Source organism: Chlorocebus sabaeus, chromosome 11, assembly GCF_047675955.1.
Source record: "Chlorocebus sabaeus isolate Y175 chromosome 11, mChlSab1.0.hap1, whole genome shotgun sequence".
NCBI lineage: Eukaryota > Metazoa > Chordata > Mammalia > Primates > Cercopithecidae > Chlorocebus > Chlorocebus sabaeus.
Window position 1 is genome coordinate 77,657,837 of NC_132914.1, and position 23,025 is coordinate 77,680,861.

General features: G+C 34.2%; 1 protein-coding gene across 1 annotated transcript in view; it reads left to right on the forward strand.

Moving 5' to 3' along the window:
- The window catches only part of PTPRQ (protein tyrosine phosphatase receptor type Q), a 216,970-nt gene that overhangs the window by 9,602 nt on the left and 184,343 nt on the right, over positions 1-23,025 (forward strand). Inside the window, exons 6-10 of the mRNA XM_073020970.1 lie at positions 994-1,243; positions 2,877-3,005; positions 5,857-6,003; positions 12,732-12,904; positions 21,603-21,783. Coding sequence (XP_072877071.1) covers positions 994-1,243; positions 2,877-3,005; positions 5,857-6,003; positions 12,732-12,904; positions 21,603-21,783 — 880 coding nt within the window. The remainder of the gene's footprint in view (positions 1-993; positions 1,244-2,876; positions 3,006-5,856; positions 6,004-12,731; positions 12,905-21,602; positions 21,784-23,025) is intronic.

Genomic DNA, 23,025 nt, shown 5'->3' on the forward strand with positions numbered 1-23,025 from the left:
ACGATTGGCCTTATTCAGGCAGAATACAGGAATGGTTTGAGAACTCAAGAGTGAGAGATTCAAATCATTTAGGGAATTGTGAAAAGACTTCATGAAAGGAGTAACATTTGTGATACACCATGGAGCAAGGACAGATAGAGATTGTGTGATGGTGGCATTCCCAGTGGAGGATACTTTATAAAGCCCCGAGGTGGAAAAGTATGAGATATAATTGGAGAAAATATTTTACTTCCGTGTGACAGGAGGGAAGAGTACATGTAGGGTAATAGTCGAAGTTAAATTTGCAGAGGTAGATTGTCATTGTTGCACATATCTTGGGTAAATAATTTGTTGTTACTCTGGTCATTGATGATAAACCTCATAATAGTAATGCTTTACTATAGAATAAGCATTGTAATTTTTAATTATAAGATAAGCATAATAATGCTTTTCCTAAAATCATTTTAGTAATCTTTGTGTTATTATTAATGAAAACACAGTCAAACAGTTATTTTTGTTGTAAATACTTTAAAAAGCCTAAAAGTCTTCTTTTTCAAATTATGATATATTTCTAATACATGCACACACCTAACATATGAGCTAGTGGCATACTAGTACTTTTTGGGACTTACGAGAAAGAAAAGATCATTAACAATAAGAAAGTGGCATTTGAACATACACAAGAGTAAAATTATTTCAGCTCTTTGGCTCTTACACTGTTAACATGAAGCTTAAAAATTCTTACAAATGATTTTGCTGTAGTTTTACCTTTATTTTAAGCCACTTGAAATTCTATTCATAAAGGTTAAGGTATAAGGAATACAATAAATATGTTCTCTTCTAAAACTGCAGACATAAATGGGTACAATTAAAATCTAGGAAATTTGTCCATAACTTGCATGTTATGTGTGTATGTATAGCATAAAATACAAAGAAATGAATTACATGTTCTTATTCTCATGTTCACCAAGAGATACAGCATTATTTCTCTATTGATATTATTTTATTTACTAGGAGAATAGTGAATCTTTTTTATGGAGTACAGCCAGCCCTTCTCCAACCCTCGGTAGAGTTACACCTCCATCGCGTACCACATATTCATCAAGCACATTGACACAGAATAAGATCAGCTCTGTGTGGAAAGAGCCTATCAGTTTTATAGTGACACACTTGAGACCTTATACAACATATCTTTTTGAAGTTTCGGCTGTTACAACTGAAGCAGGTTATATTGATAGTACGATTGTCAGAACACCAGAATCAGGTATGGTTCACTTTTTGTAGATAAAAAGATTTAAATGATTTAGAGAATAATGTTTTATTTATATACATATTTCTTTTTAATTTTTACCTTTCAGTAACTTTTTCCTCTAATAATATACCACAGGCATCCCATCAGGGGTTTCTTCAAATTTCTATACTCTTTTGTATTATAGCACAAAATAAGTATTTAAAAGGAGAAAGAAGATTTGCAAGAAACAATTCTTGAGCTGCTGACCCTGATCTTCATATAAGCTTTTGTCATTTTATAATCTCAGCATTTTTTTTTGTAATCACCTTTGCCATTCTAAATGATTTATAATCATCTACACCTTCTCTCACTGTTATTGCCATTACCAAAAGCGAAAATACCTGCACTAGCAGCAGATTAACATTTTGGTATCAGATACGAGCAGTAGCTAAAATATATACCCACTTAAATCCCATTTGCACTGCAGTTTCCTCATCTGAAAAATAGAGACAGTAATAGTACCTTCCTTAGGGTGCCAGTGTTAAAATTAAATGAGAATAATTAGATATTATTATTACCACTAAATTTTATGAGAACATATTTTCGGTATGGTATTCATACATTTAATTATAGTACTATATCAGTATTCATGTAAATATATGTATTTATATATTTCATATATTTATAAAATTTCATGGATATTGATAGAGTCCCATAATACATGAGGTATTTATTATATGTATAATATATAGCTGACGTATTAGATATATCATAATGTAGTATCAGGCATAGGTTGTAATTGCCAATTTCTGAGGTTATTGAAAATTATTGGTAGAGTAATTTCACTAAAGCATTTTTTTCTAATAACATAGCTGTTGGCTTCTATTGTTTTTCATTTCATATAAGTTTGAAGTTTTTTTGTTGATTTAAATAACCATCTTTGAATTATACCATTTTCTTCTTTCATACTCTTTACTTTTTATACAATAAAAAATGATTTCATAAGGGTCATACAAGGTGAAATTTGGTAGATAATAATTTTGTTTTGAAAAATATTTGGAATTGTTTTCTTTCAATTAAAAGAAAGAATAAACATCTATGAAAAATAGAGTAATTTAAAATGTCATTATTATTTTCATATGTTACCAGTGTTACATTTGAATCCTCCAACTGTAGGGTATAAATTTCTTCTTAGAACAAATACAAATATTGATAGAAAAAGTAAAAATTATTGCTAATAATTTTTGAGGCTTATTTTCTTGAAACTTCTACCTGTGTTAATAAGAGAGAAAATGTTTATCAAGCCAGATATCCAGACTTTGTGGAACACAATATATATATGCAGGTATAAATGTTTCAAGATAATGTAACACTGACAATAAATATATTACAATGAATATTAGAATGAAACTGGCACAGTGCAATAATATACAGTATTAAATAAAGTAGTAATTGTTAAAAATAAGTTTATCTGATGATCCAGCATGTGTTATTCACAATTTTCAATTATATTCCATTTTTTCTTTTTTAAGTTAAAGAAACTCTTTGCTTTCAAGTGTGATATTTTATTTTCCTCCTTTGCCTTTGTGTTTTATTATGTGTATTTAATAGGGTGTACTTTAATTTTAAATATATATTATGTATTTATTTTCTATGATTATTTTAGTGCCTGAAGGACCACCACAAAACTGCGTAACAGGCAACGTCACAGGAAAGTCCTTTTCAATTATATGGGACCCACCAACTATAGTAACAGGGAAATTTAGTTATAGAGTTGAATTATATGGACCATCAGGTAAGCCTTAATTGGTTTTGTGTTTGCCTTTTGGTGTGAGAATAATAAAATATGTTACCAATATCAAACTCCTTTTAAAAATATCAGACTCTCTTTAAAAGACCCTGATGTTGAAGCAAACGATAGGAAAGTCATAAGGAAAGTGAGGTCCTTTGATTTTTTAATTCAAAACCATAAATGAGTATAAGAATGACAAAACACTATTCATATTCCACATTTCATGTGATGCATGTGAAAAACTAGAGATAACTCCTCAAGAAAAAAGTGTTAGTGGAGATATACATCTTCAAATATTTGAACAAGAAGGCCTTGGCTTACATTCATGAAGAACAATGGACTTTGACTATATTAAATTAGATTTCTATTCACTGCTAGGAGCCTAGTTTTTAATCATTAGAAAGAGCTCTCTGAAAATAACATGGAAAATCTCTGTATCTTCTGCTCTATTTTGCTGTGGAGCTAAAACTGCTTTAAAAAAGGAAACCTATTAAAATTTCAGGCAGCTTTATAAAGTGGCAAGTTCTCCATCTTTGTAAGCAAGCAGGACCTGGGCATCCACTTGCCAGAGATATTTTGAGAGGTTCAAATATTGTATCTTTAGAAGTGAATTACATAAAGTCTAAAATTCTCTCCTGATTGAGATCCTATGATTCTATGAAAGAAGTTTAATTCTAACAATGATGAAATAACATAAAGCCACATATTAGCATTTATTTGGGGGCATCAAAAAAGATACAAAGTTCCAACTCATTTTATTTTGCAATTTCTATGGTATGAATCACTCATCACCATCATGAGTAACTTTTATCTTTCATCCCTAAGTAACTTATGCTCTTAAAATTCTGAAACACTTTTACTCCCTAGAAAAAGATAATTCCCTCCACCCACCCATCCAGTACACAGAAACAGACATGGATACACAGCTACATCTTTTCTATCTGATAATATTGTTCAATATTTGGCTGAAGTACTATTTCATCTGTGAGACTGGCTGATAAATCAAGTGAGAGGCATTTAGCAATAATTGCATTTAGCATAATGGGAGTGATCACATGCTTCCAGTATGGTGGAACATGTGGGGTAAATACCTAACTAATTAGTTTAAGAGCAAATGGGAGAAGATCACTGGAACACTGGGTGTTAATGGAAATGAGGAAAATAAGGAAAATGTAAATGATATAAGAAAAACGAGAATTACTGGAAAGGTGTCTATGTGGGTAGAAGGTGAGATCTTTTGCTCAGATGTAGCCATTGGTTTGAGATAAGAATACAGATAATTTGTCCATACTAACAGATGATTTGCCCATAATTTGTTCTTATAGGCTGTAAGGCAGAGTATATGGGTATAGATGCTGGTAAATATATAGTTGTGTTGGTGGGAGCCTGTGGCAAATGTTTTCTAATTGGTTTACTTTTTTCAGTGCAGTGGGAAGCAAGACCATTAGTTGGGAGTGAAGATAGGGTAGAAAGTATTAGAGGTCTGAGCAGAGGAGAGTAAGTGTAAAATAATCATCTAGAAGAGTAGAGTGATTGGACCATTGACTATGTAAGTTGAGTAAGATTCCAGGCACCATGTAGGGCTCATTTGAGGTTTGGCTACAAATAAAGTGATATCAATTAATGGTTTTGTGCTGTAAACCAGCTCCCTTCAACAAGAGAAGGGCAAGGGAATTGGAGGCCTGTGTAAGGCAGTGATTATAATTGAAATTGACACTGAAGCTGGGTAAAGAGTGGAAATCAAGTGGTGAGGGGCCAAATAAAAGAAAACAAAAATAAAATGGTGTTTAAATCAATGGATTGTTGATTTCAGTGGATTTAAAGAATTATCAGTTCAGGATTACAGAGGAAATGTAAAGGACATAGGCAAAAGTGGTTAGAAAAAGTTGCGTGAAATTGAGATTCTTAATGATACAGAGTAATTGATTATAGTAGTGTCTAAGTTATGATCTTGAGGGAGTGGCTGAAATTCTGGAAAATTAGATTATTTAAGGAAATATCTAAGTAATTTAAGGATTATCTCTCAGGATATTAAAATCAGCACAAATTAAGATGGTAGCCTTGAACCAAAGCTGGACCATGAAAGTAAATGAGAGTAAATGACCCTCAGGTTAGTAGATTATGACAACTGTGAGGGCTAGTGGATGTCACTGGTAATATAGTGTTTAAAGCTGTGGGCTTTTATAAGGAGAGAGAGAGGATAGTGAATAAAGTGGAGCAATGAGGAACAAGAACAACACCTGCACCTAAAGGCCTGGTTACTTGAGAGCTGTGGGGTGAAAACAGACTGCCACCATTTGGATTGGCTGCAGGGGAACAAAAGCAGTGTTCTTAGGAAAAAGCCAGTTTGTAGTTAGAGCAAGAAGGTAAAGGAAACATTTAAAGCAAAGTTGAAGATTTAAAGAATGGTGCTGACAGACTAAGGAATTTTGTTCAGAAGCTAAACTAGAAATATTTTCTAAATATATCCTCTTATAGAAGATAATGAAATTATTTAGCATTTTAATTGAATAAATTTGAGTATAAAATCTGGTCACTTTTTGAATCGATAAAATTTGATGCTTCCCTTTTCAATATGTCAAAAATAACCTGGTAATTCAAAAGGGCTTTATGATTTAATAAAAGTAATTTTAAGCACTGGAACATTTTCATGTTCTTCCATTTATTTTTGTTAAATTGATATCAATGTACTACCAAGCCACAAGTTTAAAATATATCCAGTTTTGATATTATAATAACAAATTTTAGTGCAGAGGTTAACACTTGAATTGTTGTCCTTGGCTCTGTACTTAAATGTGAACATGATTGCATGCTTGATAAAAAATAATCCACGGCTGTCTTCCACTTTTTGCAGGTCACATTTTGGATAACAGCACGAAAGACCTTAAGTTTGCATTCACTAACCTAACACCATTTACAATGTATGATGTCTATGTTGCGGCTGAAACCAATGCAGGGACTGGGCCCAAGTCAAATCTTTCAGTATTCACTCCACCAGATGGTAAGAACAGGGAATGAGTGAGATATTTTTGGTATGCTTATGAACTTCTTGAACTGGTAAAACATGATGTTAGAAGCAATTTGTTTTATATTTACTTAAATCATATTTTTCCTTATTAAATTACTACCTAATTCATTCTGAACGTGTGTTCTCCAGAACATTAAACTCATAGTGTGCTTCATAATAAAAGGAACCCAAGATCAGGTAAGGTTAGGAAATACCATACATAGTATTGGCCAGTTAGAGATTCACAATAAAATTTAGCAAAACCTCAAGAAGTCGTAAGGTAAACAAACACATTTAGTATGGTTTAACTACATTTTTAAATGTGGAATCTATTTTTTCTCACAGAGCTAGTGTTTAGAGGAATTCCTATATTCCCACTTCTTTCCACAAAATATGTTTATAATCAAAACGGGATTCTAAGCAAGTGAAGATTCTGAGTGGATGCATGATACAGATTTACCAGCATTTCCTGAAATTACGAAAAGAGTATTTTTCCTCAAGAAACTTCCTTATACGCATTCATTAAACATCATTGTTTTAGGTGAACTATACTTTAAAAAAATTGTTTCCATACTATTTCACAACATACCTTTCTGGCCCACACTGAACTTGCTAAATGCCTTCATTTCTATTTAGGAATTGTAATTATGGAGAAAAATAACAGTAACTTCTTATAACACATTAACACTTGGAAAAGTTTCCAGACTTTGTTTGTGTGGAAGCCAGCAGACAGTAACTTATAAATGAAATGTACACATGTACACACACACACACACACACACACACACACACACAGGTCATACATTCATCATTCAAGCATTTGACCATTAGAGGGCAGTAACTATTAGGAAATGTTTTACTTCTCCCCTTTAAAGAAATAATCATTGATATTTTGTTGAAAGAACATAAAAGTTACGTTTATCTATTTCAGATGAAAATTCTGACATATATATATAGTTTTAGTATACATATAAGAAAGTTATACATACTCATAAGGAAAATGTTATTTTTTTGTATTAAAATTTTACCATTGTGTTTCTATCAGAAGAACCTTAGCATTGTGTAGCTTCTCCCTTAAATCTTAAGTTTTCCTTCATCTCCATCTAAAAGCTGCTCTTAAGCATTTCCTAGGAAGCTAGACAGATTTACAGATACTATCAAATAAAGCAGAGCCCTCGATTTTGGTCTTAATAGAGTTTTCTCAACCAACTCAATGTACCCACTGATTTCTATTCTTGTTATACAATTAGGTAAATCCTGAACTACTGTCTTCTTTCAAGACCAGCTGATTTTGGTGCTTCCAAACAGAATCCACAACTCAATAAACGTATTTTTTTTATTGTCATAATTCTTGGACTACAACATTTGATAAAAATGGGGAAATAGATAATGCATATGCCGTGTACAATGCCATGTTATTTGTCTTGGATTATTTTAAAATTTACTTGCCTTAATTTCTACATTTTTTATCCAGAAAAGAAGTAGAATCTTAAGGTCATCGTTAAGTATATTTCACAAGGCCTATTTTTCACACCAAATCATTTTAAGTCGGTGACTCCGTTCGCCTGTATAAAAAGCAATTTGTCCTGTGTTTCATTCTGTTATCTTCCTGAGTCACTCCTCCTGTAGACCACACACTGGTGGGTCTTAGAGGGGCCTCCTGGCAACTGGTGGGTTCCACCAAAGGCAGGGTTGGCATGGTTCTTATATCCTCATGCCAGCCTTCATCCATAGAGTTCTCTGGGGATAGTTCAGCCTCGGGAGCTGCTTCAATGGAATACTCTGTCAAATGCAGTAAATGTAGCTTTCTACTTCTGATACCACTAATTAATCCTGGTTCCAATATTTAAAACTTTGAAATAAATGGATCTTTAAACTATATGAGAACAATGTGATAACTCGTTAGAACTATCTACTTTCAATTTAAAAATGATTTCTTAATTTTATATTATCCTTTTCATTAATACAACAGGGTTTTTAGTATTCTAATTAAAGTTACTTAATTTATTTTCTTCTCCATATTTAAACCAGTCTATCATCTATTTAAAAAATAATTAGGACTAGCTTGCTTCTTTTAAATTACCTTTTAAAACAATTGGTGCTCTTATAAATACTCATAGAAAAATGTTGCATTGACCTCTTATAGAGAATATTATGTGCTATTACATTACAGTGGAGTTGATTTCATTACCCCTGGGGATGTTATGGTCCATAGTCTACTTTGAAAGAAAATCAGCATCCTATTATTTTAGCAGTTCTCTTATGTATTTCCTAAGCCTTCTATATGTCTTTTAATATTTTGATGAGTAGATTTCTACATAGGCATGAAAATAAATGATTTTGGAAAAAAAGATAATAATCTCCAAAGCTATAAAATGTCATAGAGTTGCCTATTCCAAAATCAGATAATGCTGACAAATGTAACATAGGCAACAACATTCTTCTAACTTGTGTGAGGGGTAAAAAAAATAAGCACACTGTGATGCTTCAATATTGTCTAATAACTTTTCTGTCAGGGTAGTTTAGCATGACCATTTCTTAAAAGCAGACAAATTTCTGAGATTCTTGTTTACTCCCTCTTAAATAGACTATGGCAGCGTAGACGTGTGTCCTCAGTGATTTAAACTTGTTACTTTCTGCAAAGAGTAGTAAAATCTTTGTAGGAAAATAACTGAGAGTCTGCCAACTTTGTGTTTTCAGGATTTGCAGTGGCTTTAATTTTACTACTTGTTTTTCAAAATACACTTGTAAAGAAAGTTTAAATTTGCTAGATTATGGCAAAAATGATCTTAATGTATTTTCTTTTACCTCAATGCTATTTGTCTCTGTTTCATTTCTTCTCATAGTTTTTCATTTGAACACCTCAAATCATTTGGAATATATATATATATATATATATATTTTTTTTTGAGACGGAGTCTTGCTCTGTCGCCCAGGCTGGAGTGCAGTGGCCAGATCTCGGCTCACTGCAAGCTCCGCCTCCCGGGTTCACGCCATTCTCCTGCCTCAGCCTCCCGAGTAGCTGGGACTACAGGCACCCGCCACCTCGCCCGGCTAGTTTTTTGTAATATTTAGTAGAGACGGGGTTTCACCGTGTTAGCCAGGATGGTCTCGATCTCCTGACCTCGTGATCCACCCGTCTCCGCCTCCCAAAGTGCTGGGATTACAGGCTTGAGCCACCGCGCCCGGCCTTGGAATATATTTTAATAAATCATGTATTACTGTTTTTCTAATGTTTTAGTAAAATTTTTTTTTTTTTTTTTTTTTTTTTTTGAGGCGGAGTCTCGCTCTGTCGCCCGGGTTGGAGTGCAGTGGCCGGATCTCAGCTCACTGCAAGCTCCGCCTCCCGGGTTTACGCCATTCTCCTGCCTCAGCCTCCCGAGTTAGCTGGGACTACGGGCGCCCGCCACCTCGCCCGGCTAGTTTTTTGTATTTTTTTTAAGTAGAGACGGGGTTTCACCATGTTCGCCAGGATGGTCTCGATCTCCTGACCTTGTGATCCGCCCGTCTCGGCCTCCCAAAGTGCTGGGATTACAGGCTTGAGCCACCGCAAATTTATAAATATATTAACTCGAGAATGATTCTTAGGTAGTCCATGTATATAACACCTTCAAAATTAAAATTATTTTGGCCTTATCTAGAAAATTCATCATTGAGCAGCATTAATTTTGAAGTTGGAAACAAATGGTATTGGGATAAAGAAAATATAGGATTTTTTGGTCAGATGTCTAATTTATTTCTCATTTATTTGTAAAATTTGTAAATATATTGACTTGAGAATGTCTTGTAGGTATTTCCTGTGGATAACACCTTCAAAATTGATGCTGAACCATGAATAATTGCCTTGCGTGTTTGATTATCTTTAGTTAATTTTGTATCAATATTAAAGTCTTCTCTAGTTTCCTCATAAGAATTTGTGGTCTAACAGATCAAGTATCTTTTTAAAGACAAGATACTATGCTGTCTACTCCATTTCCTTTATCCCCTAAGCTTAAATAGGAAAAAAAAGATAAGTTTATAGTTATTCTTTTTATGCAAGTTTGAGGTATATTTTAAGGTAATATAGAACCACTTAATCTTTACTTGGATTGTAATTTTTGCCATTAAGTATCATGGGGCAATAATTACTAAGAAAGTAAGTATTTAATATATGGAATATATAGAAATATACATTCTAATTAAAAGACAAATAATGTCTGCTACTACTCTTGGGTTTCACTAGCAAAATAAGAGACAGAAATATATATATATTTTTCTGCTGTCCTGCCTAATATTTGATATCTAACACATTAGTGTGTTGCATTGACTTGAACTGATCATTTCACTTATTTTTCAATAGGCAGGGTTTAGTTGCCTGATTAATATGATCAATGTAGTTATTAGCTGGGTTTTTTTTGTCAGTTGAGATTCTACATCAGTTCAAAATAAATGGAAAAAATGCCAGATCTCTTCTGTAACTTAAGTTATGCAATACTGGCTATTGTTTTGTCTGCATAAAAACTGCAAAACAAAATTTTAAAGGAAGATGGAATGAGAGTTTTGCTGTTTAAATAGCCATGTTATTTTATACCACACAATTATTTGGAAAGTTTCTCCACCTTTGAAAAATGCATATTGGTAAATTGCATGTTGGTAAATACGATGATACAAACATGAGCTCTAGGTACAATATATTTTAGTGAAATAAAACTCATACTAGAGGTGACTTGTGCAAAGGGCTTTATCTGTCTTATTCCTTCCTCTGTCCTCAAGTGCCTAGAACAGTGATCATATGATCAATGCTCAGTGTGTTGAATGACGAATGAATGGCCCAGTGATTGTCACAATATCTAGGGAGTCTTTACTGTTTACTTCATGAAGACGAAGGAAAAAACTCAATCTAAGGGGTGAAAACTTTGTATAGTTATAGTTACTATAAAGCCAACTTAAGCATAATTATATTTCCTCATTATAAATAACATATATGGGAGTTGTAAAATTATTTTTCAATTCCTTTCTGTTGTCTTAAAAAGAAAGGCAGTCATTTTTCCTTTGTTCCCTTTTAAGACTATATGCCTGTCTTCTAACTAGAATTTGCTAAACCTGTACCACTGCCAGATAGCTTGGGGAAATTAATTTAAAGTGTAACAACAATCTGATCATAAGGGATCATAATTTTATGTCATTTTCTCTTTCTTAAAAGTTTTAGAAATTTGAGAAATTTTCTTGAACTCTGTTCCTTATAGTAACCTGTATAGTAATAGGAAAGCTATAATGACACCCATTTTATAGATAAGGAAAGTAGAAGTTGGAGGGATGAATGAGCTATTCATAACCACAAGTTGAACTGTAAATAAAAATGGTCAAAAGTCAGGGGATGTTTATTTTTTGCCCATTACTCCTGTGAAACTGGGAAGTTCCCTAGATGTCACTCTTGGTGACTTTACAACTAGAATTTGCTTTAAGTTTTTTATTGCATTTTATTTTAAACCAATTATTGGTTTGTTCCTATTTTTCTTTACTATTGTAATGAATAAGGGCCCCTGAAATTTGAAAATAACATGATTGTTTTTAAAATATCGGAAAAAATCAATCAACTCTTCAAACAATTTCATGTAATAAATTAAAACGCAGTCTAATTTAACTTACCAACTATATTTCATTGCATTCAGAGTCTTCTGAATATTATTTTTCAATCTGTTGTTATAATTTTTATGTAACCATCAAGATTTCAGCTGGGCATTAATCATCTCCAAATAGGCATATTCTCAAGAAAATTATTTTCATTAATTAATCTATTTCAGACAAATGTTATGACTTTTATTTTGGAAAATTATTCTGTTATTCTGCTCCTTACTTACATTTCAAGAACAATGTTTAGAAATTTAGTTTTAAATATCCATGTATTTAAAGACATTTAATTAAAGAAAATTTATTATACTTTAAGTTCTGGGGTACATGTGCAGAACGTATAGGTTTGTTACATAGGTATACATGTGCCATGGTGGTTTGCTGCACCTATCAACCCATCATCTACATTAGGTATTTCTCCTAATGCTATCCCTCCCCTACCCCCCCACCCACCGACAGGCCCCGGTGTGTGATGATCCCCTCCCTGTGTCCATGTGTTCTCATTGTTCAGCTACCTCTTATGAGTAAGAACATGTGGTGTTTGGTTTTTTGTTCTTGTGTTAGTTTGCTGGAATGATGGTTTTCAGCTTCATCCATGTCTCTGCAAAGGATGTGAACTCATCCTTTTTTAAAGACATATTTAATTTTTAACAAAATAAATTGTTTTTGTCTATTTATTTATTTATTTATTTATTTATTTATTTATTTATTTATTTTGATGGAGTCTTGCTCTTTCTCCCAGGCTGGAGTGCAGTGGTGTGATCTCCACTCACTGCAACCTCTGCCTCTTGGGTTCAAGCAATTCTCCTGCCTCAGCCTCCCGAGTAGCTGGGAATACAGGCACGCACCACCATGCCCGGCTAATTTTTGTATTTTTTAGTAGAGATGAGGTTTCACCATGTTGGTCAGGCTGGTCTTGAACTCCTGATCTCAGGTGATTGGCCTCCCAAAGTGCCGGGATTACAGGTGTGAGCCACTGCACCCAACCTCGTCTATTTTCTAATAAAATTGTTTATATATCTTAAATTGTGAGCTAAGAATGTAGGCAGTTTTTTCACTTGAAAAAATATTTTTAAATTCCCCCCTTTTTCTTTTCTTTCTTTCTTTCTTAGTTCCAGGGGCAGTGTTTGATTTACAACTCGCAGAGGTAGAAGCCACGCAAGTAAGAATTACTTGGAAGAAACCACGACAACCAAATGGAATTATTAACCAATACCGAGTGAAAGTGCTAGTTCCAGAGACAGGAATAATTTTGGAAAATACTTTGCTCAGAGGAAATAATGAGGTATTGCATTTTTATTTCACTTATTGGCGAGCCCTTTCTACTTGGTTCTGGCTCTGATACCTTTGAAGATTTGCTAGCACCCACATATAAAATATGTGACAACTTACTAGTACAAAGTAAAGTAAATTTGGGGCATGTTGATAATCTAGTTAGATCATATTTCATTTTAGGTCATATATTATCAGTTAAGTGCTATTATTCATTTTCATCATATGAAAAATGTTAATTGTGCAATTAAACAGGACTAAAGGTATTTTCATAAGTTAATATTATTATTCTAAATTAGTTAATGAATTGTTTGGAAACTCCTGTTATGATTTAAGTACTCCTTTAAAGGCTGTGCTTGCAATTTGGAACAGTTGCCAGTGAAGGGCACAGTAATTTTAGTAGCTGTTGTTGATAAATGATTCTGTTCTCTTTGGTCTTGGGAAGCTAAATTTCTCAGAGTTGCCTCTTTTTTTTTTTTTTTTTTTAAATACATTTGATTAAGAAATCACATTACTAAATAAAATAAATTTAAGTCATTTCCTAGATTTTAAGTAAGAGGACCAGGATCTTTAGGCAATGTGTTTGCTTCTATTCACACTGGAAGTCTTATTTTTTTCCTTTTGTTTCTGTTAGGAAGTACAGACAACACTGATTTTTCTTTTCACTGTCTTTGTTCACCTCACCTCACCAACTGTTCACCTGTGAGACCCTTCCAGCCTCCAGGCTAGTCATGTCCAGATACTGGCTGCTCCCTGGGGCACTCAAAGAATAAACATTCTTAGGACCAGTGCAGCAATCACTGGGCCTTAAAGACAAACATGATAGTTATTCAGCCCCTGGCATCTGCTGTTTTGTTTCAGAGTTGCTGCTGCTTCTACCTGTGCTGTTATTTTTCCCCACACGTGCTTTCATTCTATTTCTAGTCTCAGCCTTCCTCTATTTCTGGCACTTACCTGTATGTGACAGTTGACCTTACCATGTGCTCAATGCATTCTGGCCACCCAGGACTTACCACTCCAAGTTGCTCACCACCTTCAACCCAGGGTTAAATTTTAATCCTAGGTTGATTCCTTTCCTCTGTGCAAAAGATGTTGAATTATGCTTTCTGTGATACTCTAGTTGACAACTCAGGCAAAGGGCAAAAGCTTAACCCTTTGCTCCTGCTGAGAAGGTCTTAAATTAGATACTGAGCTTTCTTAGTACTAGATGACAGGTTTCCCACTTCTGCTAATGACATCTATTGAATGGGCGGCCACACCTGTTTTTCTATTAGGCTAAGAGGTTCTAGAAAGGCTTTTTTTTGTGTGTGATTCTGTCTCTATTTGGTCTGCAATTCTCGTCTCATAGTAGAGAGCACATGAGCTTTGGAGACATACAAATTTGGATTTGAATTATGATTTTGTCTCTCACTGGGCTATATAGCAAGTGGTTAAGAGTGTAAACCAGGTTTAAACTCTAGTTCTGCCATTACTAAATGTTTAACCCCGGGAAAGTTGGCCTGAGCTCTCTGAACGTCAGTTTCTTCTTCTATAAGATAGTGATTATAAGTCCCTATAACAAAGGGTTAATAATGAGGATTTAATGGGTTCATGTGTGTAAAGAGCTTAAAACTGTACCTGGCATATAGTAAGTGCTGTGCTAAATAATTGTGACCTATTGTGATCATTAATCTTGGCATAGGATCATCCACTTTAGTTGCTTCCCAATATTACTTCCCTTATCCTCTCTCAATGAAAGGAGACATTATACTTCTCTTTATTTCTCTGATTATATCTTTCTTTATTAGATCAGACTCATTTCTGATATTTCTACTTCCCCGTGTAACTGGTGTTTGGGTTTACCTTTCAGGAGATTGATGTGGGGAGACCGATATGACAGAAGCTTTAAATCCAAATGGCTCTGTGTTCTTGGCCTGGCTCTGCCATGTTCTAGGCCTATGTCCTTGGACAAATCAACTTTTGGAGACTTGATGCCTTCATTTTTATAATAGGGCTTATATAGCCACCTTATAGGGCTGGCAGTAAATGACATAAGAAATACAACTTTTGGCTTAGTGTGTTCTTCATTTGTTATTCCTTTCTTTGACCTTGGTACCTCTCTCAGGATAAGGACTCTCTCTTCTCATTTCTATTATCTTCTGAAAAAGTAGCCTCATTCTGCAACTCAAGAACTCTTTAAATCCTTGAAGTCTTATTAGAAGTCACCAGTGACCTCCCCAGTGTCCAATACAAGGATTAAATATTTTTAACCACCCTTGTGTTCTTATCTCCTTCAAAATCCATCCCTCTGTCCCCCCACTTTTCAGCTTTTGGCACTATTTGTTCCTTAATATTTTCTGCACTTTTATATACTGTGACATTGTAATCTTTTGGCTTTGCACAATTTAAAATGATAGTTCAAAAAGTTAACTATTTTCTAATATTTTAGTAAAGATGTTCCACAGAGCTTTGGTTTCAGCCATCTCATAACATTTTCTTTTGATGACCTAACAGTTTCAATCACTGCTTCCTATTTGTCTAACTCTTATGCCTTGCTTTCTACTCTGATCCTTCTCTCTGAGACTCTGGATTCCTAATTGCAGCCATTCGTGGGAAGGTTCTGCCAGGCTCATTATATCTAAATTATTTTCTCCCCATAAAATGAAACAGGAATCTTATTTGAGATAATAGGGCCTGGTTCATGATGGGAAGGAAGATGTGACATGGGAATGAGGACAGAAATATTGGGACAGAGACAGTGACTTGTGCAGGTTCCCACAGGACACCCATAAGGTCTGTCCAGGCAATTACTAGTTTCAGTGCGTCAAGAATAAGGCCTAAAGAGAGGCTGACTTGTAGCCTTGGTACCTGGGTTTAGAATTTTCTAATCCCTCTGACTGTACATAACACAGATCTCAGACCTGAAGGTCATTGTCTAAGAAACCATGGTACAGAAGACTTTGAGAGTGAGCATTTATTCCATTTATATACATGTGATATTTGTCTTTTTGGATAATGGAACCGTTATTCTCTCTGTCATGAAGGCTTGAAACCTTGGAGTCACTTCTGACTTAGATCCTACTTAGCATTCAATAGCCACTTAATGTTAAGATCAGTTATTTCTACGTCCAGAATGTGACCTGCATATGTCTTTATTTTATTTCTGTATCTCCCACTTCAGCTCAGGATTGCATAGTCCCTCGCCTGGAATACTGTTATCTCACTATATTAGTTTTCCATTGTTCCATAACAATTTTCCACAAACTTAGCAGCTTAAAACAATTCGTACTTATAATCGCACAGTTTCTTTGGGTCAGATACCTAGGTACAGCTTAGTTTGGTTCTCCTCTTAGAGTCTCATAAGGCTGCAAGTAAGAAACTAGCTGAGCTGTGTTCTCATCTGGAAGCTTGACTAGGGAAGAATCCACTTGCAGCCTTATTCAGGTTTTGGCAGATTTTATTTCCTTTTGGCTTTAGAACTAAGGGCCCTGGATTCTGCTGGCTCTTGGCTGGAGACTCCTCTTAGTGCCTTACAGTTTTCTTTTTTTTTTTTTTTTCCCCATGTGGCCTTTTTCAACATGGCCATTTACTTCATCAAGCCAGTAAGAAGGGTCTATATAATGTGATCATGGGAGAGACATGTTATGCCCTTTGCCTTGTTCTATTGGTTAGATACAAATCATAGGTCCCAACTCACTCAAGAAGAGGAGATTTTACAAAGCAGGAACAACAGGAGGTGGGTATCATGGGTATCTACCTGAGAGGCCAGGCGCTACACTCCCCCAGCCTACTATTTTATATTTCAAGCACCTATTAGAATAATCCTTCCGGATTTAAGTATATTATTTACATTATGAAAGTAACCTAATAAGAATTGAGAACAGATGACGAAGGTATAGATGTATTTAAGTAACCTAACTCTTCACTATCATTGCAAAAAATCAATAGATTCTAAAATAAATGAGTGTTAACAGAGCAGCATATGCATATTATTGAGTATTTTAAAAGTAAACACCGTAAGAAGTGAAAACAGGAGTGGTTTAAAGTGTTGCTTCTGGGAAGTAAGAGGTAGGGAAGGTATAAACAGGGAATAGTCATTTTCATTATAAACCCTTCATCATCCTTTTTTTTTTTGTAGCCATGTACATATATCATGATTATTAAACTTAAAAATATAATATAACCCTCCTATGCTAGGCATGATTTGATTTCATTACCCTTATTGAGTTTTTTATTCCAGTGACTCCCATGATCTATTTGTTTCTGAACAAATATGGATTATTTAAATAAGCTGAAATATGTATAAAATTTTACTTTTAATATTTAAACAAATATTTGAAAATTACATTAGCAAAATGATTCTCAGGGTTTGAGATATTTTATTTCAACTTCCACACGTACATATGAATCTGATCTATAATATTCCTAATAAATGATGTGAATCCAGCCTCTGCTAAAATATTTTATCAACTATTATAGGATATCTACCACTGCAAAAGTAGCTCCTATCCTATAAGCTTTGAAGTATTCTTTGTTATGGTCCCACAAGGATCTATTTCTTAAGTAATCATGAGGTTTTAGGCACTCTGTTAGACACAGAAACCCATAGATGAATGAGAAACGATGCTGTTTTTACTTTGAACTGAAATATTTGTCTTTTAATTTTCATCAGTTGGTCCTAACTCTCCTCTCTAGACCAATACAGTAGATTATAGTGGCTATGAACATGAGCTTTGGAACCAGGAAAAATGTTCCAATCCTACCTTGGCTGTCACCAGTTTTGTGAACTTGAACAGATGACTATAAAATGGACATAAAAATAATCTATCTCTTTGGGGTACAATAAAGCAAGTTCAAATGAATAAAAGTGTTTAACACTCTGTAACACACAGAAGCTTAAAACGTTAGCCTTTGCAGTGACAACAATAATAAACAATGATTTAACTCTTTCTCATCGAAGATAGTGGTCAGAGTTTTCCAAAGACTTAATCACCTTAGTTTTTGTTAGTCATGGCTTCTAGGTCCCTTATATCATGGATTATATTCCTGTGCATATTTTCTAGTTTGTCAAGGATCCTCTTACTCAACTGAACACAATATTCTGTATGTAGTTTGAATGGAGCCAAACTGAGCATAATTATTTTCTCCTTCGATGTAAATTTCTTCCTTCTTTCAAAATAGTGAAATAAAAAACGATCATTTCATTGGGAGCCTCATTCCACTGAGACTGAAGTCTAAAAAACCCTGAAGTCATTTCCATGGACTGCTCTTTGCTTGAACTTCAGTCAGATCCCATCCGGTACTTGTTCTATTAGAAACCTGAGACATTTTTCTCCAATAGACATATTGCTGCCTAGTATTACAGACTTCTGAGATTCATATAGATGCATCTTTTCATCCAACGTATTCCTTGAGAATATCAACGTTTGTCAGTGGTGAACGTAAGAAGAAAGTCTTGTGCTAAATGCTTGGCTGGTTGCTAGGAATGAGGCTGAGGACAGAACCCAAAAGTAGTTTAGCAATGCCTTGAGATAAGTTTATTTTATTCAGCATTAGGAACATAAACATAGTCAAGACTTAAAGATTTGCTCACCTGAATAATGTGTTGAACAATACGGTGTCCTTTAGAAGATTTCTAAGCATATGCTGATTAAAAAATTTTCTTTTTACCACTTCTTGATAACAGCACAAATCATGTTATAGTGTACATTAAAATATAGAAGCATTTCTTAAGAATAATTCAAACATTTCATTAATTCAAATCAGTAGACCTCCAGTGACCCTAAACTGATAGATATGATTTTTTAGAAAATAAAATCACATTCACTATGATGAAGATTATTACATGTAAAATCAAGTTGGTTTATTCAGGTGGATTAGGAATTTAACTCTGAAGACTCCTAATTCTTTCACATAAATTCCAAGAATTCCTGGGCAGCATATGCAAGGCCTTTCATGTTGACAGATTGTGACATTCCCTAACTCAATGGTTCTCAACCAGGGGCAATTTTGCTCTCCAAGAGACATTTGTTAATCTTTGAAGACATGTTCATTGTCACAGCTAAGGTAGGTGGGGGCCAGGGAAGCTGCTAAACATCCTACAATGTACAGGACAGCCCCTGCAACAGAAAAATATCTAATTCAGAATGTCAGTAGTAGCAGTGAGTTGGGAGTTTTTGGGTGTTGCAATGGACGTTTTTCCCTCCTATCTCTCTCATTTCTACTGCTGCTTCTCTCTGCCCCTTCCCACTACTCTCTTAAATCCAAATTTTTTCCTAACAATTTTGCTTTTAATATTATTACTTTTTTATCATTAGGAAAACTTGACTAACATCTAACCCAATGTCTTTTCTTAAGAGGTTAAGTGTGAGAAATATTCGCAACAGGACACACTTAGTGATAACATTCTGGGTTATTACGAAGCCAATGTTCAAATCATTGCCCAAGTTATGGAGGGTTTTTCTAATGTCAGAATATCAGAATTTGGGAGTCATTCACATAGTCAAAAGCATTCCGGTCAACTCTCACTTTGAAATGGCAGTTTGTCAGCAGAGATGCTTAACATATGTAATTGATGGGATACTATGCTTTAACCCTCAATAATTTGTCTGACATGGGATAGAAAATATTGAGAGATTTAATGCAAAACCATGGTTGAGGGGGAAATTCTTTGTACTACCTCACTATAGTTCATTCTATAGTGCTTTGTATACAGTAGATTTTCAAAGGGTGACTGATTGATAGTGGAAACAGCTGTGTGGTTTGGGCATAAAGTATTGACTGCAACACCAGAGCTTCTCTGAGTTATGTGTTTGTGATTCCTGCCCTCCCTAATTCCCCCGTGGAGGCAGCGCTGAAGTGAGCTGTTGTAAGATAGAAGACCTTTACTTTGTCCTCTACAAGGACATAGGAACAAACCCATAGAGAGTTCCCTATCCATAGCTCTTTATCACAACTTTTAAAAAGTAGTTTTTATGGGAAACCTGCTGCTTTTCATGACAACACTTTTCTGGGTTGAGTTGTAACAAGATTTAGACAATTGCGTTTTGTAAATATTCGGAGGACTGAAAATTTTTTGACTCATTTCTCTATTCTTTTATCTTTCAGAAGAGTTAATATTCAAGTAACTTGCCTTTGTAGATAGTTACCTGAAATGCCATAAAATTTCTTGCTTTACTGAACTTTTTCCTGAGCACCTACTTTCATTTTTTGGAAACTATTAAGTGTTTTGATGCTCCTAAGGCCTAGAAAACCTGTTTTTGGTTCTCTGAGTGAAGACAACTCCAACACATGTAAGATAATTAAAAGACAGATATACCAAAACTTATAAACAACTGAAACCTATATTATGAATTAATTATTATAAACTCTGAGGGTAAAAGAGCATGGAATTGATAAGGAATAGAATATTTTTTTTAAAAAAATGGGTTTTGGAGGTAAGTTTTGAAGCAGAACTTTAAAAAATTAGCACAAGAGAGTAGATTTTTCAGCATATTCTTTTTTCAAAACTATTTTATTTTGGAAAATTTGAAACAGGTTTAAAAGTAGAGAAAAGAGTCTAATAAGCCTCCATATACCTGCCACCTGGATTCAGTAATCATCAATAGGCTGCCATTCTTGCCTCAGGTTTTTAAATAAATTCCAGACTTAACATCATTTTGTTCCTATATATCTAAGCACGAATTTCTAAAAACCATGGACATTTCCACCCATAAAATAATGCCATGACCATAATGAACAAAATTACTAATACCATCCTGGTATAATTTAATACCTAGAACACATTCAGATTTCCTTGATTATCTTCACATCCTGTGTTGATTAGGTATGTTCTAATTAGACTCCAAAGAAAGTCCACACATTGTACTTGGTTAAGTCCCTTAAAGCAACATTTTCTTTGATTAATGTGTAGTCTTATTTCCAAAGTCAATATTCTACACAAATATCCAATATTATTTGGTCAAAACACATTTTCCCCATTTTGTTTCAATCAATTATGCTAGTGGGGATGGAGAAATGAGAATCATCTTGTTAGCTAAATAAAAACCTCTACCGTATTCGTCCATAATCTGTTCCTGATGTTTTCACCTCAGTATTTGCCATTTTGGTGAACTTGACATGTGTGAATTACATTATAGGATCTAGGAACAATTGCAGTTACTTTAAATATTCCTTAAGTCCAGAGTCTTGACAGGTATGCCATGAATCCTGTGTGAAAACTATTAATATTACCATGCAGTTTTATTCTGGTATGTAACTTCACTCTATTATAAACTATTATCATTGATGTATATCAAGCAGGCATGTAGACCTCTCATGTATGGTATACAAATGAGGACAGGTAATTAGAGAAACAAAACACATTCTAATACATCAGTATGCCTAGAACACTTACCATTTGGGGGTGAGCAGTTACAATATCTCAGTCATGAAACCTTTGCATGAGGACATCTTATCTTACCATAAAGAAACTAACTCAAGTCAGAACAAAATCTGCTCCTTCCCAATATACAATATACTAGGAAATACAATAGTCACAATGTGCTACAATGATGCAGAGTATTAGTAGCTGGAGAATGAAATTTTGGAATCTAAAGAAGACAGTGGTCATGGAAATGTGTTATCTTTTATAACAGCATGATTCCAAGTTATAAGTTTTTAAAACTAATACTTGATTTAAGTCATGAAGTATAACTGTCACAGTCTTTTAAAATATCTACTTTTAATTACAGTATGTAAATGACCCCATGGCTCCAGAAATTGTGAACATAGTAGAGCCAATGGTAGGATTATATGAGGGTTCAGCAGAGATGTCATCTGACCTTCACTCACTTGCTACATTTATATATAACAATCATCCAGATAATAACTTTCCTGCAAGGAATAGAGCTGAAGACCAGACTTCACCAGTTGGTAGGTAGAATTTTGATTTTCTATAAAGTGCATTTAAGCCACCGGTGCTAGCTAGCACAGAAATGAACCTTAGTGTAGAGTTCAGCCATATTATTAATGGTCCTTGGGCTGGAGTCAATTTTTTTTTTTTTTAGCTGTCGGAAAACCTCATGCAACAAATGGAAATGCCACACAGGCAGAAGCTGGCCCCTCCTAACCCATTTGACCTTCCTCCTGGAGAAAGTAGCACCCTAGAGTCTCCGGCCAAGCTGCATAGACAATCAGTTATTACAGTTGCCAAAGCAGGTGTGATGGGAAGGGATTAACATATCTTCAAATCATTTACAGGCCTCACACTCCCTACAGCTTTTGACTAATAGGTTTTCAAATGTCACTAAAGGTAAATAGGTCAGAAAGTTACAACTCTAGTGCATGGTGTGATAAACAGGTGTAGGTGACCCCAACGATGTGGTGATGTCATTAGTGTATACACTTGCTCTTCAGTGTCAGTGGGTCTTAGTTTCTAAACGGAGAATGTCATATTTGGCAAATTAAAAATACTCACCTGACACATATTCTCTTTCTACCTTTTCTAAAATGTTAAATGAGAAGAATATTTTATTTTATTACCTTTTCTCTGATTTGGTATTTGTCCCATTCAAAATTAAAAGTGTTATTCTATTTATGGTAGAATTAGTAAAAAAAAAAAAAATCACATTACATTGAATAGATGTTTATATTTCACTTACTGATCCATCTTTCTTGTGCAAAGATGACTGGAGGGTAACACTGAAAATTAAGAGTCCCATGATTTCTGATGCAGATGTTCCCTTAAAAACTTAAAGTTTGACCTAATTGCTACTTAAGAGTTTTAGAAGCACAAATTCTAAATAAAGCAAAAATCTAACATTTGAAATCCTTCTGGGATATTTATTTGTCAGTTATCCAAGCATGCTTGCTTTAGAGAATTATTTGGTTTACTGAATGTGTGGCTGTATGGTGAAATTTGTGTCCAAATAAAACTATTTATTTAACTCTTCTACTAAAACCAGGTATTGATTTATAATATCTCAATTATGTATTTCTTTAACTCTTCTACTAAAACCTGGTATTGATTTATAATATTTCAATTATATATTATTGCCTACTCTTTCTTTTCAGAAAACATTCCTAACCAGTCTCTTTAATAAAGTTATGTTTTCTTAAAAACACTAATGTCATGTTTCAGAGTAATGTGTTAAAAGTAGCAAAATTATCAGCACA